At 36.0% G+C, this 19,078-nt stretch overlaps 1 protein-coding gene across 1 annotated transcript; it reads left to right on the top strand.

The window, feature by feature from the left end:
* Positions 1-1,853: 1,853 nt before the first annotated feature.
* LOC129951831 (E3 ubiquitin-protein ligase SHPRH) lies at positions 1,854-14,169 on the top strand. Its single transcript, XM_056064180.1, has 15 exons — positions 1,854-2,023; positions 2,094-3,266; positions 3,334-3,701; positions 3,767-3,950; positions 7,805-7,904; positions 7,975-8,307; positions 8,372-8,573; positions 8,635-8,809; positions 8,875-8,975; positions 9,055-9,186; positions 12,887-13,039; positions 13,109-13,230; positions 13,302-13,542; positions 13,617-13,777; positions 13,837-14,169. Exons 1-15 carry the CDS (start codon positions 1,891-1,893, stop codon positions 13,979-13,981), a joined length of 3,723 nt encoding a protein of 1,240 aa, XP_055920155.1. The 5' UTR covers positions 1,854-1,890; the 3' UTR covers positions 13,982-14,169.
* The last annotated feature ends 4,909 nt before the right edge of the window (positions 14,170-19,078 follow it).

Here is a 19,078-nt window from a genome sequence, read left to right as displayed (position 1 = left end):
ACGTTTGACGTATATAAAAATCTGCACTTAGTTTAGTTTTTAGAAAAGCAAAGTTCAAAACATTATTTTGGTGTGAAAAAACTTTAAAATGCGATCGACTATTTTTTCTGATGCAATCACCATCATCAAAATAAAAGTAAAAGTAGTTTTTAAATTAAAAAAATCTAAACCTTATAGAAAAATGGTTAAACATATTGTTCTTAAGCTGGCCTTACACGACAGAGCCAAAGATCCGAATGGACCCAAACCGATCCAAAATCGGTCGTGTGTGAGGAAACTGAAGTACCTCGGTTTGGATTTTCAGCAAGTCAAAAATCCACGAGCCGAGCCCGAGCCAACGAGCCAAGGATTGGCTCTGTCGTATGTGGGGAAACAACGAACCAACCATACGATAGCAAATACTTAATTTCTCTTTCGCTTTTGTTGGTTATTTCTGGGTCAGCTACCAACTTTTCTTATTTTGGGTTAATATTTTTGGCCATCATTTTTTGCTTGCAAGTTTCGTAATTTTAAGATATTTTTTGAACAAATGGCTGATAATATTCCATTTAATTTATAAAAGCCTTTTTTAAATTGATTATTGATAAATGACAATCAAAATGATTGAATTTGATCTGCATAAGGTGATAGTCAAATTGATACCTAAAAAGCTGTCACAAAAAAATGTGATAGTCGTTTTCGAACAAATATGTTTATTCCGAATAGAGCTACCAGACGCTTAAACAAATGACTGGAACATTTTCTTAGTTCACTTTGTTTCTTTAAAGAAACACATTCCTTTGGCCGACAAAGCTTACGACATTCGAAAAAAGGAAGAAGAGTAAGAATTTTATTCAAAATCAGCCAATTTGAAACTTGTATTTAGATATTTCCCTGACAACATTTCTCGCCCTGGTTCTTCATGAACTGTTGCGCCACCTAATTTATTTATTTTTTTATTTATTTAGATATTTTCTAAGTTTCAATTTAAAATTTCACCAAGGCAACAACTAATTTCGACATTTCGAATCTGAAATTGCTCAACCGAATTGAATTGAGTTAAATCATCTTACACAGACGGAATGAAAGTGATAGTCAGTTTGACTATCAAAAAAATGATAGTCAACTATCATCTTAGCTGATTCCACCCCAGATTTAAATGGATCGGTTATGTTTGTCCAGTTTTACAATTCTGCAACCATTTCTTGGTGGTGTCCATGCAAAGTAGAAATGTATCTTGCTACTGTTACCCACGTGCCTTACTTCACTTGCTATTAACCTGTTTAGAGATGTTCTAGTGAATTCTAATATACTTCAATTGGCTCACTGAAATCGACAAGATAAACGATTTAAGTTCAGTTTTAACACACAATTGTGAAACTGGTTGATATGAAATGTGTGAGGTAAAAATTAAATGAAAAAATTGGGTGGTGTAACAGTCTGTTGGGAAGTATTGTCTAGTGACTTAAGTAGTACTTTTCATGACAAGAATTACTTTTAGATTATAAATGTCAACTCCTCACGAAAGGCAGTACCAGTGAAATAGGCAAGTGTTGAATTCAAGACCTCTGGCATGAGAGTTCTACGTACAAGTCAAGCCACTGTGAACCGATTTTGTATGCCTTTACTCTCAATTTTATCAATTACTTCCTTAATGAAGTTTTTCTTCTTAATGTTGAAATTACAAGCAATTTTTTAAACAACTTGCAAAAGAATAATTCATCAAAACATCCTACTACTTTCGTCGTGTTAAAGGGGAATCATATTTTGCATTATCTCTCAACACATCCCAAGCGCAAAATATAATTTTCGCGCTGCGCATTTTCTCACTTTCAAATTTTAAATCAAACAGTTCCATTAAATGTCAATTTGAATTGAATTTTTGTTTATTATTTCTGTTTCTTTATAACGATGTCCGTGAAATGTTTATCCAAAATCGCAGTTTTGAAAACAAATCAAGAAACCGACGACAATTCAGTTACAATTACTCATAATGGCAAACTCTACGAACCTCTTATAACCTGGGACCCAACTTACACAGTTGGTAAGGAGGATTCATTAAGTTATTTCCCCCAGGAACAAATAATAATTCTATACTTTCATTATCCTTTCAGATATTTCCAAACATCGTGATTTCTGTTTAGTCGCACTAAAATGTGACGATGCGGAGTACCTGACAATATTCCACGATGGAACCCGGCAGCCGGGTAGAAACCGAGCATCTCGAGTAAAGGTCCTCTCAATATGCTTTCCGTCCTTCCAATCCATTGCCCAAACGCGTGCTGTTGAAACTCCTGCTTCAAACAGGAAACGAACGACAAAAATACACGAAGTTACAACTAAACTCTATGGTCTACTCAGAACTGCCCATCTGGCAGAGGCTTCGAACAATACGGACAAAAAAGTTGGACTCGCCAGAAATGATCGTCTGCAGCCCAGACTTAGAAGCTACCAAGAAAAAACAATAAAATGGTTGCTTCGCCGAGAATTGAAATCAGAAAAGTTCCAAAAGTTTTATGAAAAGTTAATCTCAACCGAGGGATGCGAATACTATGTAAATTTGTTGACTCTTGAACTTAGTGTGGTGAAAGCAGAAGACTTTGACATTCCTCTAGGGGGTATTCTAGCTGAAGAGATGGGTCTTGGGAAGACTGTGGAAATCATATCTTTGATACTCTTGAATCCAAGGACTCTCAGTTCAAGGTCACACAGTGTGGAGCCAGCGAAAAAGAGAATACGTCTTGAGGAAAGCCAAGAAATTAAGTTTCATTGTGTTTGTACCTCAACGAACCAGACTGACATCGAACAATGCACAAATTGCTTCCTCTATCAACACAAGCAATGTATTCGCTCTTACATTGATTTTCCCCTTTGCAAGGAGGAAGGTTACATTTGCCCAAAATGCTGGGAAATGAAAGGCGTTGTAGTTCCCTCATGTGCCACTGTTATCGTCTCTCCGCAAACGATTAAACTGCAGTGGCTGTCCGAAATCAATAAACACACAAATCCACCCCTCAGGGTTTGCCTTTACGAGGGTGTTTCCAAGCAGAAGATCAGTCCCAGGGAGCTTGCAAGCTACGACATCGTTCTGACCGATTATACTTGCCTTCGAAGTGAAATTCACTTTACTGCAGCAAACGAAACGAAGATGAGTTTCCGAAGGCCTCGGCGAAAGTTGCGGGTGAATTCACCATTGCTGCTTGTCGATTGGTGGCGTGTGTGTCTGGATGAAGCCCAGATGGAGTCTACAAAATCAAAAGCTGCGTTGGTTGTCAAACAGTTGCCAGGTAATTTTTAAGCTTTTCTTTTTTTGAATAAAAACAGTCTATGCTCTTGGTTGATTTCGTTTGAAAGCAATAAATCGTTGGGCAGTGACAGGAACTCCTATTCAAAGCTCTCTGGACGATCTTATGAGTCTCCTGGATTTTATTGGCTTTAAGGAGGCTGTTGATACTTGGACGCAATTAGCAGCTGAATTTAATGATGATCGATGTGAGAAACTGATAAGAACTCTGCAAAAGGTCATGTGGCGAACAAGCAAGGCAGACGTCGACCAGGAACTCGGAATACCACCTCAAAGCGAGATTCTGCACTTTATTGAATTAAACAATATTGAGAAATTGTTTTATTCAGATGAGCATGCCGATTGCTTAAATGCATTCTATAACAAAATCAAGGGTCATTCGGATCTCAAAGGAGTCGCTACCAAAGTTTTAAATAAAGTTAGGAAGAGTACATTCTTTTTAAATTTTGTCTTTAAAATGATTTGTTTTTGTTTTCTTTTCAGATATTACAACCAATGTTGAAGCTACGTCAAGATTGCTCAATTCCGGTGTTGTGTTTCAAATCATTTAAATCAGAAACTGTTGTGAAAAAGTTTCTACAGCCTCAAGAACTTTTGGATCATATGAAGACAACAAATGAAACTGAATGTAAAAATCAGTTGCGATCAATGGCATCAATTTACAATGGTAAACGAATTGAATTAAAATGAAATGGTCATAAACTTAAAGAACAAAAACACAAACACACATTAACTGTATGCTAGGTTATCTGCTCATATGAAAATATTACGCTCTTAATCTTTAAGTTTAACTTCGATGTGAATAAGTTAAGATCACTGCATTGTCGTTAGATAAACCCAAATTGCTTTCAGCATAGTTTTCTATTAAATTCGACACTGCCAGATAGTGCCATGGCTATATAGTATCATGCGAGTACTAAATGATGGCCCGGATATTATCCCTTCTATTGTTCCTACTCTAAATGGAGGGAAAAAGCATTTGTAAGACGTGTTTCTAAAAAAAGCGAACTTCTTCATATTCATTTCTTGTATCACACTCTTCCTCTTGAAATTTAGATATTGACAGTATTGTCCAATTAAGAATTATTAACTTTAATTTAAGCTTTAAAATCTCAATGCTTTCTTCTGTCATTAAAGCGGAACCCACTTCTAAAACCATACCAAAAAGTAACAAGTCGTGGAGGAAGAGGCTCTTCAAAAATCATTCTTGGATTTTTCTAAACCCAAATGCCACAGTTTTGCTTATTAATGTAGTGTCTCATCACCGAAAATTGAAAAAGATTTTTCGATGAAAATCCGTATCACTTTGATGCATTTCAATGCCCAATATATGACTGTGTTTTGAAAGCTTTAAGCCAAAGGGTATAATGTCGATTGTGCAATGCATTCCTTACAAATCTTCAATACTACGGTCTACAGCAGCGATATTCAAAATTCTTCTTGAGCATCGCTCAAAATCTCAATTATTAATATCACTGACTTGACCTTTGTCGTGATACGTCGGGACAATCCGCATCAAGTCTAAATTCGCCAACATAAACCTAATATGCGCGCATGCCCCAACAGAGGAGAAAGATGAAGACACCAAAGACATATTCTTCGAGCTCTTGGACAAGACATATGAGTATTGTGCCCTGGCTATGACATTAAAATTGTCTTAGGAGATTTTATCGCCAAGCTACGAAGAGAAGACATCTTTGGTGGCATAATCGGGAGATACAGCCACCGACACCACCTCCGAAAACGGATTCAGGCTAGTCGATTTCGCTGCGGGGCGAAACGTTCTGGTAGCTAGTACGCAGTTTACATATCTCAATATCCACAAGGGGACATGGAAATCTCCTGATCAATCAACCGTCAACCACATTGCGATCGACGCACGACACTTCTCCAGTATATAGGATGTCGAAACATTCCGAGGGGTCAACACTGACTCAGACCACTACCTCGTTGTAGCCAAGGTATGGCTACGGTTATCCCGATCCAAGCCAAAGGAAGGAAGTACTGTGAGAAGTTTCGAAGTAAGACGTCTACAATCGCAAGAGATTGCCATGTCATTTTCCGATCGATTCTCTAGTAACCTCTTAAGAAGTCCTATGCTGCCTGCATTAAGCATTGAAAACCAGTGGCAAGATTGCCTTGCAGCCAGCAGAAATACCGCCTCTGAAGTGCTGGGTTTCACACGGCCACCACAGCGAGACCCCTGGTTTGACGACGAATGCCGGCAAGCGCACACAGCAAAACAACAGGCATACAAAACGACGCAGCACAGATGAACCAGAGCTGCTCGCGAGTTTAACGAGCAGAAGAGGAGAGAGGAACACTGGCTTCTTAGATAGAAAAAAAGAGAGCACGAGAAGCTCGCTATCGAGGAGATATAGGGATGTCACAACAGGAATGAGGTTCGAAAGTTTTACCAAAAGGTAAAAAAAACCTCCCAAGGTGACCAGCCATGAACCGAAGCCTGCAAGGACGATCAGGGCAACATCGTAGTAGAACCGCAGTCTATGTTGAGAATATGGAAAGACCACTTCTCCAAATTGTATAACGACGATGACGAACCGAATTCCACTGTAAGGGATATAGAACCACTCAACCAAGGCGCCGCCGACGTATATCAACAATTCCGCCTACCCGACCTCGACGAAGGAAGAAAGCTTTATCTAAACTGAAGTCAAACAAAGCTGGGGCTGACGTCATCGCTGCCAAGCTATTCAAAGCAGCAGGCGATGACTTGGTAGGGAGGTTGCACCAACTCATCTGCAAAATATGGTCGTAAGAAAGCATGTCCGATAAGTGGAATCTCAGCATAGTGTGCCTGATACATAAGGAGACCCTCTCAATTGCGCCAACTACAGAAGTCTCAGTCTCCTTAACATTGCATATAAGATCCTCTTTTCCGTATTATGTGCACGTCTGAAGCCATTCGTAAACAACGTAAACCTGATTGGTCCTTACCAGTGTGGCTTCAGACCAGGAAAGTCCACTATCAACCAAATATTCACATTACGGCAGCTCTTGAAAAAAACCCAGGAACTTCAAACCGATGCCCACCATCTTTTTATCGATTTTAAATCCGTATATGACAGCGTCTATAGGGAAGAGCTCTACAGAGCAATGTCTAGTTTTGGCATCCCTGTCTACTCTCGGATACGCAGATGATATTGACATAATTGGAAGATCAAAGCGTGATGTCAGTGGAGCGTTTTTGAGCATTGCGATGGAAGCGAAGAAGATGGGTTTAGTGGTAAATGAGGGCAAGACCAAGTATATGCTGTTATCAAAAAAGGACATTGAACAATGACGTCTTGGACAAAACGTCGCCATGGACAGCTATAACTTTGAGGTTGTTAAGGACTTTGTCTACCTAGGCACCGCTAATTACACAGACAACGACACCAGCGCCGAAATAAAACAAAGAATAACTCTTGCAAATTACTGCTTCTCCATCACCATCTATAGGACACTTATCATCCCGGTTCTCATTTATTGGACAATTTACCCGATTTTTCTTTTGAAGTCAATTCTTACAAATTTCAGTCGTTCCATTTTTAGTAATAACGTTGTTTTACTTAACAAAAGATGATCGCTTCAAAAGTGATAGCTGCCCAAATAGCGGAATTTTCAAAATAAAATCTGTTATTAGAAAGTTTGTTCTTTAGAAATCATTCATTGGGGGAAAAAACCTTTCAGGCTTTATCCATTCACAACTGGAGAATAACTATCATGTTGGGGAATGTGTCGCTATGAAATGCTTAAGTCATTTTTAACAGTATTGAAAATGATAAACAATATAATTAAAATCAATATTTGTACATTGCTTGATTACCGTCGCTCTCTCTTTCGTTGTTTTAACAATATTTTTATCAAAAATGTTGTCAGTTGCAACAATTGATTGATGATAATACTTACACTTGAAGGGCGATTGCAAGAACATCTCGTTTTAGCACTACATCAAGATTCAAGAATGTGTAATGCTTCACCCAACTCCGGTTTCCTTTTCCCCCGTTTTAATATTCGTCGTGGTTCAATCGGTTTCTATCAGTTGAAAAATGTGTACGATTTTATTTTTAACTGTCCGTAGCCTCTTAGTGAACAAAAGAAGTTCTTCATTCGTAAATTTATTAATTTGCCGTAATGAAATGGCCAGTATAATATTTTATTTGGGTAAGACATTCCTAAACGATAATAAGCTTTCCGAAATAAAAATCAAACACCTGATTCCTTTCGTGTATGCGAAGAAAGCCCTAGAGGTCTTTCTACCAAATCTTATTCTCTCATTCAAAGCTCAAACAAATGTATGGTATAAAAACGGCACCCTCTAGCACACATCTGTTCACCTAGCAAAGGTTACTTGTGTCTTTCATCTCTACCTCTATCTTAATCTAAGCAAAATATTAAATCCTCCAAATTCTATTATTTCGGTCTTCCAGCGTTCTATGGATCCAGAAATTAACCAAATAAAAATATAATTGAATTATCGAAATGTTTCAAAATATTTTATGTATACATTTTCTTAAGGTATGGCGGCTCTTAAATTTCTCAAGGGGGACTACAAAGCTGCCATCGATTACTACGAACGTGTTCTGGATCTTGCTAAAAAATATACCGATCCCATAAGGTATTTCTTTCGTTTGTCCACCTTCCATTTAAATTTGTTTTCTTTTTCTACATAAAATAACCAATTCCAGTGTGGATAGTCTTCTCCAAATTCATGCTCTTCATAATGCAATTCAAGCCTATCGTATGATCAATTCCGAGGACACACCAATCATAACTGAATATGAAGAACAATTCAATGCCCTCGAATGGAAGTATCTAAAACCTTATGCTTCGAATCTTCAAGCTGCAGAAATAGCCTATGCGTCATCAGTTGAAGCATTGAATGAAAAAAATCTAACACTTTCATGTAAAGTATGGGAAAGTGTTTTAAAAGAATTTAAAAATAGAAATCTTGATGAACAATTGGTTATTAAAATAAATGATGAAGTTTTTGTTTTACACAGCAGCAGTTTATATGAAAGGTACTCGTATATCCTTGCCTAGCATTTTAATGTTGTTTTTTAAGCTCTCTATTCCTATTTCAAGATTTCGAATGATCAATACAGTTCTGATGGTACTTGAAATTTGGTACACAAAAATCATTAAAATTCGAAAGGATCTATCAAAAAAATTCCAATCGTTTGAATTCTTTCTTCAAAATGTCCGTCCAAGGATGTTTGTTCCGGTTGGTAAATGGCGAATGATAAATGATTTTGTTAAAAGTGCATACGACTGTCATATTCGAAAGGTATAAGAGAGGAGACTCAAAAGTGGAAACATGATTTTAAATGTTAAATTTTTGATTTTAGAAAGAAAATGGACAAGAAGTTAAGAAAACGAAAAAGAAAATCCTCTGTCAATTGTGTGAAGCAGATAAATTAATGAAAAATTATGAGTGTTTGATATTTGATAAGTGCATTGATGAGAAAACAAGTATCGCTGAAGGAACATGGAATCCAACAATGCAGGAAACTGTTGTGAAAAGTAAAACCGCACCTCTTCGCCGAAAAACACAAATAACCTAACAAAATAAATTATTGTTTTTCTAGGTATTTTGTCGGCTGTTAAACAGAACATAAATCTTAGAGGCTTTGTCAAAGATTGCGAATCCCAGCTTGAGGTCATTGCTTTAATGAAAACAGAGTACAAAGTAGGTTTCATAAATAAAATACATATACCAAGGTTTCTAAAACTAATGTGGTGTTTTGTTCTTGGTCCATTCTTTGCAGGAACTTGTCAAACTTTGGATTGAAATAGAGTACACCGTTAAGGCGTATGATGAATTGGCCATGTGTAAGATGAGAATATCGCTAGCGAAGGACGATGAAGAGAAAACACATTTTAACGTCTATGATTATGAGGTATGTTCATAATTTTATATTTTCATTTTTTCTTTCTAAATAATTCAAAAAATAACAATAACATTGTGCAAGAGGAATGTCATTTAAATGGTTTATTCGGTGTTCTGTGTGAGCAACAATTTTAATAGCAAATAATATTAAACTTTGCGAAGAAGTCGCAGCTTGGATCCAAACGTTACGTTTACATACTCATTTTAATAAACTGATGAACGCAATATTCATAAGCCCTTATACGTTTCAATACGCCCAATGGGCTTTAATGTCAGGTTTCTTGATATGGCCATATCAAAAGAGGAAGATTCACACAGCTGTAAATATATAGAAAAGCAGACCAACTTATAAGAAATCTTGCAAATGCTTTTAACCAAATATTCAAACATGGAATTATACTACAACGAAGTAAAGGTTCTAGAATTGTCCAAATATATAAAAAAGGCAGCAGGAGTAAAGCTGACTTATTCTTGTACAGGAATACAAAACTACTTTTTTTTTGTTGATTTTAAAGTGACATTGATATAGGTACCGAAATGAGTTAATATATAAATTATTTGAACCCGGAGTGTCATTAAAGTTCGAATGAGTCCTTCGAGTTTGTATATAGAAACCAGACTAACCATCTGGGTTGGTAAAAATATATTGGAAATAAACAGGTGTGAGACAGGGATATGAACTTATGCCAAGCTTATTCACACTTTTTATTAAGAACATTCGATGCATTACCAGAAGGTGTAAAATATTCGAATACTAAGATTAAAGCGTTCCTTTGTGAGGATGATATCGTCATGCTACCCGGAATCACTTCTGTGATGATCAACACGTGTCGGAATATTGCTTTTTTTTATAAAAAAGAATATTTGGCGTTCAAGCATATTACATTATTAATTACATTTTACTATTGAAGAAATGTCAAACATGATTTGCCTTAGAAGAGAGAACTGTTCAACGTAGGTACACTTTTTTCCATATAGGGATGATTTTCCATTTTTTTTGTGATGTGTAATCTGATAATATGGGAGCATGTTCTAGGCACTTGTTGAGAAATCTATTTATAGCTCAACACTTGTTGCCTAACACTCATAACAAAACCGCATGTACATAAATAGCCGTTGTTGGTTTTCTCGATAGCAGCCACCAGAATATACATCGCAGTTTTTCATTATCTTTTTGTGCGGCCCAACGCATTGCATGTATACAGGATATCCGAACTTTCCGAGGGGCCAACATTCACTCGGATCACTACCTCGTTGTAGCCAAGGTACGGGTACGGATTACCCGGTCCAAGCCAAGCAAAGAAGTACTGTTAAAAGCTTCGACGTTAGCCGGCTACAATCGCAAGAGACACAAGAAACTTCTGATCCAGTCTCTAGTAACCTCTTAAGAAGTCCTATGCTGCCTGCATTAAGCATTGAAAACCAGTTTCAACATTGCCTTGTAGCCATCAGAGATGCCGCTTCTGAAGTGCTAGTTTTCACACGGTCACAATAGCTAAACGCCTGGTTTGACGACGAATGCCGGCAAGCGCACGCAGCGAAACAATAGGCATACAAAACGGCGTTACACAGAAGGACCATAGCTGCTCGCAAGCTCTACGAGCAGAAGAGGAGAGAGGAACACCGGCTACTTAGTTGAAAAAAAAGAGAGCACGCGAAGCGCGCGATCTAGACGATAGAGGGATGTCACAACAGGAATAAGGTTCGTAAATTTTACCAAAAGGTAAGAAAAACTTCTCAAGGGTACCAGCCATGAACCGAAGTCTATAAAGACGACCAGGGGAACATCGTAGTAGAACCGCAGTCTATGTTGAAAATATGGAAATGCCACTACTCCAAATTATACAACGGCGATGACAAACCGAATTCCGCTAAAAGGGAGATAGAACCAATCCACCCAGGCGACGCAGATCAACAATTCCACCTATCCGACCTCGACGAAGTTAAGATAGCTATATGTAAACTGAAGTCAATCAAAGCTGCTGGGGCTGACGGCATCGCTGCCGAACTATTCAAAGCTGTAGGCGACTACTTGGTAGGGAGCATGCACCAACTCATTTGCAGAATATGGTCGGAAGAAAGTATGCCTGATGAGTGGAATATCAGTATAGTTCGTCGATAACCTGATAGGTCCTTATCAGTGTGGCTTCAGACCAGGAAAGTCCAATATCGACCAAATATTAACACTACGGCAGATCTTGGAAAAAACCCAGGAGCTTTAAATCGATACCCACCATCTCTTTATCGATTTTAAAGCCGCGTATGACAGCACCCATAGGGAAGAGCTCTACAGAGCAATGCCTAGTTTTGATATCCTTGTCAAAATTATTCGCTTGTGCAGAATGACGATGGAGAATGCCAAAAAAGGTTTTAGACAAGGCGATGCACTGGCATGCGACTTCTTCAACATCGTTCTGGAAGGAATAATGCAAAACTCAATCGTCAAAACTAGAGGCACAATCTTCCAAAGGTCCATCCAATTACTCAGATACGCTGATGATATTGACATAAGTGGAAGATCAAACCGTGATGTCAGTGGAGCGTTTTTGATCATTGCTGCGGAAGCGAAGAAGATGGGTTTAGTGGTCAATGAGGGCAAGACCAAGTATATGCTGTCATGAAAAAAGGACATTGAACAACAACGTCTTGGACAAAACGTCACAATGGACAGCTATAACTTTGAGGTAGTTAAGGACTTTGTCTACCTAGGCACCGCTATAAACACAGACAACGACACCAGCGCTGAAATCAAACGAAAAATAACTCTTGCAACTCGCTGCTTCTTTGGAATTAGAAGGAATTGAGAAGTAAAGTCCTCTCTCGAGCATCTAAAATCACCATCTATAAGACACTCATCATCCCGGTTCTCATTTACATAGCTGAGGCCTGGACCCTGACAAAGAAAGATGAGAACGTCTTAGGATGCTTCGAGAGAAAAATTCTTCGAGTGATTTTTGGTCCCGGTTCTCATTTATGGCGCTGAGGCCTGGACCCTGTCAAAGAAACATGAGAACGTTTAAGGATGCTTCGAGAGAAAAATTCTTCGGGTGATTTTTGGTCCCGTCCGCATAGATGGAGAATGGAGTTGAAGATATAACGACGAACTGTATGGGCTTTACAGCGACACTGACCTAGTTAACAGAATGTATGTCTAGGCTAGGTCATGTAGAGCGAATGGACATCAACGCTCCAGCCCGGAAGGTCTTCGAATCCAATCCCGAGGGACGGCGCAATAGAGAAAGACCGCGACTCACGTGGCGCACGCTGGTGGTGAAGACCTCAACCAACTTAGCGCGCGAAATTGGAGACAGCTAGCTAGGGACCGAGCTGGCTGGAGACATGTGGTAATATTTGCTTTATAGCAACCTTCGTTAATTTTTTGGCCGCACTAGATCTACTAAGGGACCAAACATTCGAGGTGCACATCCAAAGTTCTTTGTCCTTAAATCATTTGCGTGAGTTGTTAACATAAAATCCTTCTGTATCAGTAAAGTGGGCAAGTCACCATGACGCCCCTTCAACCTAAAGGACCAGTTTCTTGATTTGAACTCCAAGGGTGAGAGTCCGCATAGCATTGTACTTTACTTCTCCCTAAGTTTTGGGAATGTTAATAAAATGATGTGTCTTTTTTTTCATTTAATCCAAATTTGGATTATTTTTTTTCTATCAAAACAATATACAGCTGACATCGAAATTTATTCTTTCAACAGATCGAAGACGTTCTTGCTGAATCCAAAATAAATTTTGATGATGCACAAAAAGAATTTGTAGTCAAATATGCTCGCCTAAAATACATCCACCATTTAGAAAAAGATACTGATCCAGGACCATGTCCCATATGTCATGCAGAAGATCCAGCGAAGGTACATGCAGAGTTTCTATATTTATATTAACAAAATTACTTAATTTTAAACTTTTAACAATCTTTACAGTACGTTGTCCTAGAATGCGGTCATCATTTGTGTTTCTTTTGTCTTAAAACTATATCCCAGCTAAATAACAAAACTAATAAATTAACTTGTTCGATTTGTAGATATCATCAAAAATATACAAAGTAAGATTTATAGTAAGAAAAAATTACACAAATAATATTTTTAATTAATTTCTATTAATTTTATCTTTAAGTGTTTATTTTGTAACTCGTAAGCAAACAAACAAAGATGGTATCGATATTAAAGGAGACTATTCAACCAAAATTCAAACAATTGTTCAAGAAGTCATAAAACTTAAAAATGAAGATAAAAACGTAAAAATTATAATATTTTCTCATTGGCAACAAATATTGAAAGTCATCAGTGAAGCTCTAAACGAAAATGGAATTAGATTAATAATAAATAATACACCACAATGCGTCGAAAAATTTAAGGTTTTTATTTTTTAATTTAATTATCTTCTTTAAAAAAAGAAAAATATATATATTTTTTTTAAATATTTGTTTAGAATGAAATACTGGGTTTTACGTGTTTATTAATGTCGCTTAAAAAGAACTCACAAGGTCTTAATCTGACTGAAGCCACTCATGTGTTCCTGGTTGAGCCATTGTTAAATCCTGGCGAAGAACTTCAGGCTATCGGTCGGATACATCGTATTGGCCAGACTAAGTAAATGAAAAATAGATATTTATGTTTCATCTTATTAACTTGTTTAAACACTTTTTTAGGCCAACATTTGTTCATCGATTTGTTGTTAAAAATACAATTGAGGAAAACATCTATAATTCCATGACAAAAGACAAATCAAACAATTCCACGGAACTCACAATTGAAAGCATTAAAAAATTATTTGAAATGCATTCGTATAACTAAAACAGTTATTGTTTTTTTTTTTGTTTATGAGAAAAAATATAAACATTTTTTGTGTATTTTTTCTCTATTGATTTATTATGCTTGATTCGTGTAGTTTTTACATTTAATTTGTATTTTTATTCGAAATAATTTCTATTAAAAGAAATCGTCGCATCGTTTATTTATTAAAATAACATTTATGAAACCGATGAATTTTCTTTTATTTGAAAGGGAAAAAAGTTTTAATTCATGCGAATATAAACAATTTACAAATTTGCATTCATATCTTTGGTGTTCTGTAGATAGATACTCAGAAAAACGCCTTCCTTAGGAAATATAAAAATAAACTCCACCTCTCATATACCGTATTAATCTATTCCTGAATTTGTTGCTCTTCATATCACTCTCTTAAACTTAGGGCCGTATTATCACTCGCGATTTGCCTAAAAAAATAAGTGAATGTGACTTTTTCGCATTATTGTTTGCGATTCATCAAGTTGACGTTCGCCTTAAACTTCAAAAATTTGGCGAATTGGGATGTCGATTTATTAAAATTGGCGAATGCTCGCCTTCAACTGTCTGAAGCGGTCGAACTTTAATTCTTGGTGACTTTGAAAAAATCACAGTTTTTTTGAATGCGAAGTAGTTGTCTAGATTTTTTTGTTGCGACATAAAAAAAAGTGTGAAAATCGACAAATGTAAGAACAAATTACGTACCAAAGAATATTACAAAACGGTTTAAAAAAATTAAATTTCATAGGTTTGGCTGGACTATATATTAAAACTGAAGAAGAAAATCGCGACAAATAAAAAGGATGTAGTCGGAACAGGAGGAGGACCTTTTCGGCAGTTGTCTTTGTCCCCTTTGGAACCGGCAGTTGACAATTTGCTTAGTTTACAGCAGAAACAAATTCAACTGCAACAGTGGAACAACTCGACTCAAATGATGCAGACATTAAAGTTGAAGATGCTCCCATGGCAATGACATCAGCCAAGTCAACAAAAATCAACGAATGGCGTAGAAGCAGTGGAAAGTTTGTGGATGAAAGAGTCAAACTCTTCCAAAAACAAACGGGGACTCCAGTGGGTTGGAAGCATCTCTTAAACTTCTCCTCAATCTGCAGATCATGATTTTTTCTTCTTTATTTGTTACATCTTCTTTTTCATCCTCGAAAAACAAATCAACGCTGCTAATCATCTTTATTTTTATTTACTTTTTTGCACAAAAAACAATATTCTTCAATCTGACTTTATAAATATTTATGACAATGAATGACATTTCATTTTCAGTTTTTAATGTTAGAAGTTTTGTTTTCAGAGACGAACTACGGAGTTTGCCATTGGTAATACCACCAAATTTTTAATTCGCCAAAACATTCGACTCGCGCCACTTAATTGTGTTTAATTCTAAGAAGAATGTCTTAAAAAACAGTTTCTTAATCGATTGTTCTTCATACATCAATATCCAAACCAAACGACATGCAGTCATTATTTCTTATAGGAAACAAGTAGAATAATGTTTCCATTATAAATCACAATAATTGCCTGCAATTTATTTAAACCAGAAAATGGATGGAGTCGAAGTGTTAAAAACCAAACTTATATAACATACATATGTACATGTTTGGAAGAGGAATTCAACTCCTTTCGTTTCCATAAAAAGGTGAAATGTTAATTTGTCTAACGAAAACTGCTAAAGCTCTAAATGGAGTATTACTTCATATAAGCCTTGGCCATCAAACGTCCTTCTCTTTATGCATATGAACTCGGCACAGAAGCGGTTGTAAGAACTTGTTTTGGAAGGGGGAGAGGGTTTTGTGGATTTATAAAAGTTTTGTCCATGTGTAAATAATATTGATTTTAAAAATTCAAAGATGAAGAGTTCGTAATTTCAAGCCAACTTCAATTGACTTTGTCGGGTTTAAAATTTTATTGAGTATTATGAAGAAATGGCTTGAATTGCATGCAAAATTTCAGAATTTCAAAACTTAAATTTTGTTTTTAAAAGCTAACTAGTCGTTATAGTTTATGATTAAAGTGTGAGACCTAGTAACTAACCGGACAATTTCTCCCGACAGTAGATCTTGAATTGGAATTCCATACGTTATACATATATTCCCTAAAGTGGACATTTCCTTACCTGGACGCGTACATGGACATTGTCCGCAATTTTGTCTCAAGCGGACAAAAGATTGTTGCTGTTTTTGCAGAGTATGTTAACTATTAGTTGTGCCCGTGGCATAATGGTTAGTGTATTGAACTTCAGTATGTTCCCTAAAATCAACAAGATATTCAGGAAAAAGAACGATAATGACCTCCGTGTATGCAACTCCAAAGAACTGAAGAGAACAGATAAACCATCTTTGACGATGACTTTTACACAATTGAAGCAATGGCGGATCCAAGGGGGAGGGGGGTCGTAGGGGTCATGACCCCCCCCTGGGAGATCATTTGTTTGCTTTTTCGTAGGAATTCCCTTCAATTTAAAACTAATCGTATTGCGTTAATGGATATGACCCCCATTATATTTTGAATCATTTATTTTGTGTATATGAAAACAACATTTATATTTAACTTCCTTAAATTTTGTTGCTAAAAGTACTACTTTTGACTGAAAATTGGACCAAGAACATAATATGAATCGGATATTCAGCCTTATTCCAAAAACACAGCACAAATTCATCAACTTTTGACCAATTGACGATCCAGGGGGGGTCACATGAGCCAAAAAGCTTATACAGTTAAGTTGTATAAGTAAGGATTTCATCTATAGATTTATTAGTAATTTAATGAAATGCACCAAAGAGTGGTTTGTGGTCGAAAACAACTCAAATTTTAATTTTCGCTTAATTTAGAATTTAAAAAAAACATTAGTCATGCTTTAAATTATTTTATACAAATTGTTTCTAAGAAAAAGAACAAATATTCCGATTCTTAAGAAGATCTTGAATAAGTGATCATGAATTTTATATTAAGTTGCCTTTGAATTCCTTAAACTAGCCTTCAATTTTATTATTAAATTTTTTTGACAAACATAAATAGTGATTATTGAAGTGATTACATATAAGAACTATATAGCAAGTCTTGCATAAGTAAACAATTTCAGACTAGAGTTTTCAATCAAATATGACATTACGACGGTAAAGAAGCCGAAAAAAGTGGGTACCCCGATTGCTTTCGTCTGCCTGTCTTTCCTGGCCCATACAGTCCAATTAATTGTGTTGATTGAAATTAAGATTTTCAGCCGATTAGTTTAAGGCGTTTTTTGTTTTCATTTTATTAATACGAAAAATAACAATAACATGCGATTTTTCTAAAACTTTCTCTAAATTTTGTGTTCTTTGTTTGGCCTCATTCTACAAGAAAAACATATTTTCGTATTGCTCCAGAAGGTGACCATTCAAAAAATCTTAATTTTGTTTTTAAGTTTTCTCAAGAACTAATGGAACGATTTCAAAATTCTTCTCTTCCTGTGCAAGCTCTTGTCAATGATCACATTGATGATGATTTTGTATGAAATTGATTTTTAATAAAATACTAAACTAAAAACTTGATATTTTTAATAAAATACTAAACTAAAAACCTGATATTTCAGGGACAACATTTTTAGAAGAAATTTTAATGTAAAATGTTCATACATTTATAAGCGCTTTATTTAGTGCTTATACCAAAAAATTTCTTAAGACAAAATTTAAAATGACTTTCGAAAAAAAAATAGGTTAATCTAGATTTTTTGACAAATAAAATGGTATTTAAATTTTTGAGAAAAACTTATTTTGCAGGTACATTTTTAAATCTTAAAATATAGGAAACATTTAACTTTTTGGAAGAAATTATCAAGTTCGTCCGTTTCTTTCAAAATTAGGTTTCTGTTGAATACAAAAGATTTTTAAAAGTTAATTAAATCTACTTTTGAAGTGAATTTTTCTTTGGATGCTCTAGAACTAAGATTCAAACCAGAATTTCAATAATATAAATGTCCCAAAAAAATTAAGTGACACTTTTGTTAAAATAATGGCTAAGTGAAAAACATAATAAAAGTTTCATATCTATTGATATAAAAGCATTGAAACGTGTAGTTTGTGAGTACCTGCTACAAAAATTTTCTTCCCAACTTATTTGTTTACTTACCTTACTTTTTTTAAATCTAATTTTTTTAGAGAATTTATGTACTAAAATGCAACTATTTTCTTGAATTCAAGAATCAAACCTGTTTGTCTCTATAATTTTTAATTTTTTTTGACGCCTTTATAAGATCAAAATACGAGTAAGCAGATTGATAACGAGAGTAATCAGATCCTCTCTCATTTTCTGAATTTTTAAATTTTTGCAGCGTTTTGCATTAATAGAAATGAAAACAAGAAAAGTTCGTTTTGTTTTTGGAAAAAGCAACGTTTCAAAACAATTTCCTATTAGCTCTAAAATATGGCATATTTAGAAAACTGTTGGAATCTTGGAATGCTTTCATATGAGTCATCCAAATTAAATAGTAAGTGTGTGACCCCCCCCTGATGAAAAGTCTGGATCCGCCCTTGAATTGAAGGTCCGAAGGAAAAAGTGGTGGCGGTGGGAGCTGCTTTCCAGCAAGTGTATAAGTTGAATGTTTGCATTCGCCCCAACCATGACCTACAAAACAGAGCCCTACTTAATCACTTTTACCTTCGAAATGATATGACACAATGATGATCTGAGAACCGCGGTTTCATGCGATTCCTTGGCAAATGCCATACTCTCCGAGCAAACGGGGCCAGTCCCTTGTTAGTGACGAATGTTAAGCTTCTGCTCATCTTCAACTCAATAAAAAACAAAACGTCAGTAGATGCCGATGGTATATCTAACATTGTACTAAGACATTTATCGATGGAGGCAATTGACATATACACCAAACTCTTCAATAATGCATATTATCCAGTGCATTGAAAGCCCGCTGTGGACAACTCCAACCCGTCAAATCTTCGGTCGATTAGTCTTCTTCCGAGCATCAGCAAAGTTTTTTAGGAGATCAACAATAGTGGGTTGCGGATAACAAAATAATTCCGTATAAACAATTCGCGTTCAAGGCGGGTCATGACACAATTCATGCTGCGTCTAAGCTCCTTTCTGATATCCAATGGAATA

This window comes from Eupeodes corollae, chromosome 3, assembly GCF_945859685.1.
Source record: "Eupeodes corollae chromosome 3, idEupCoro1.1, whole genome shotgun sequence".
In the NCBI taxonomy this organism is placed as follows: domain Eukaryota; kingdom Metazoa; phylum Arthropoda; class Insecta; order Diptera; family Syrphidae; genus Eupeodes; species Eupeodes corollae.
Note: the sequence above shows the minus strand (reverse complement) of the source record. Positions and strands in the feature narration are given on the sequence as shown.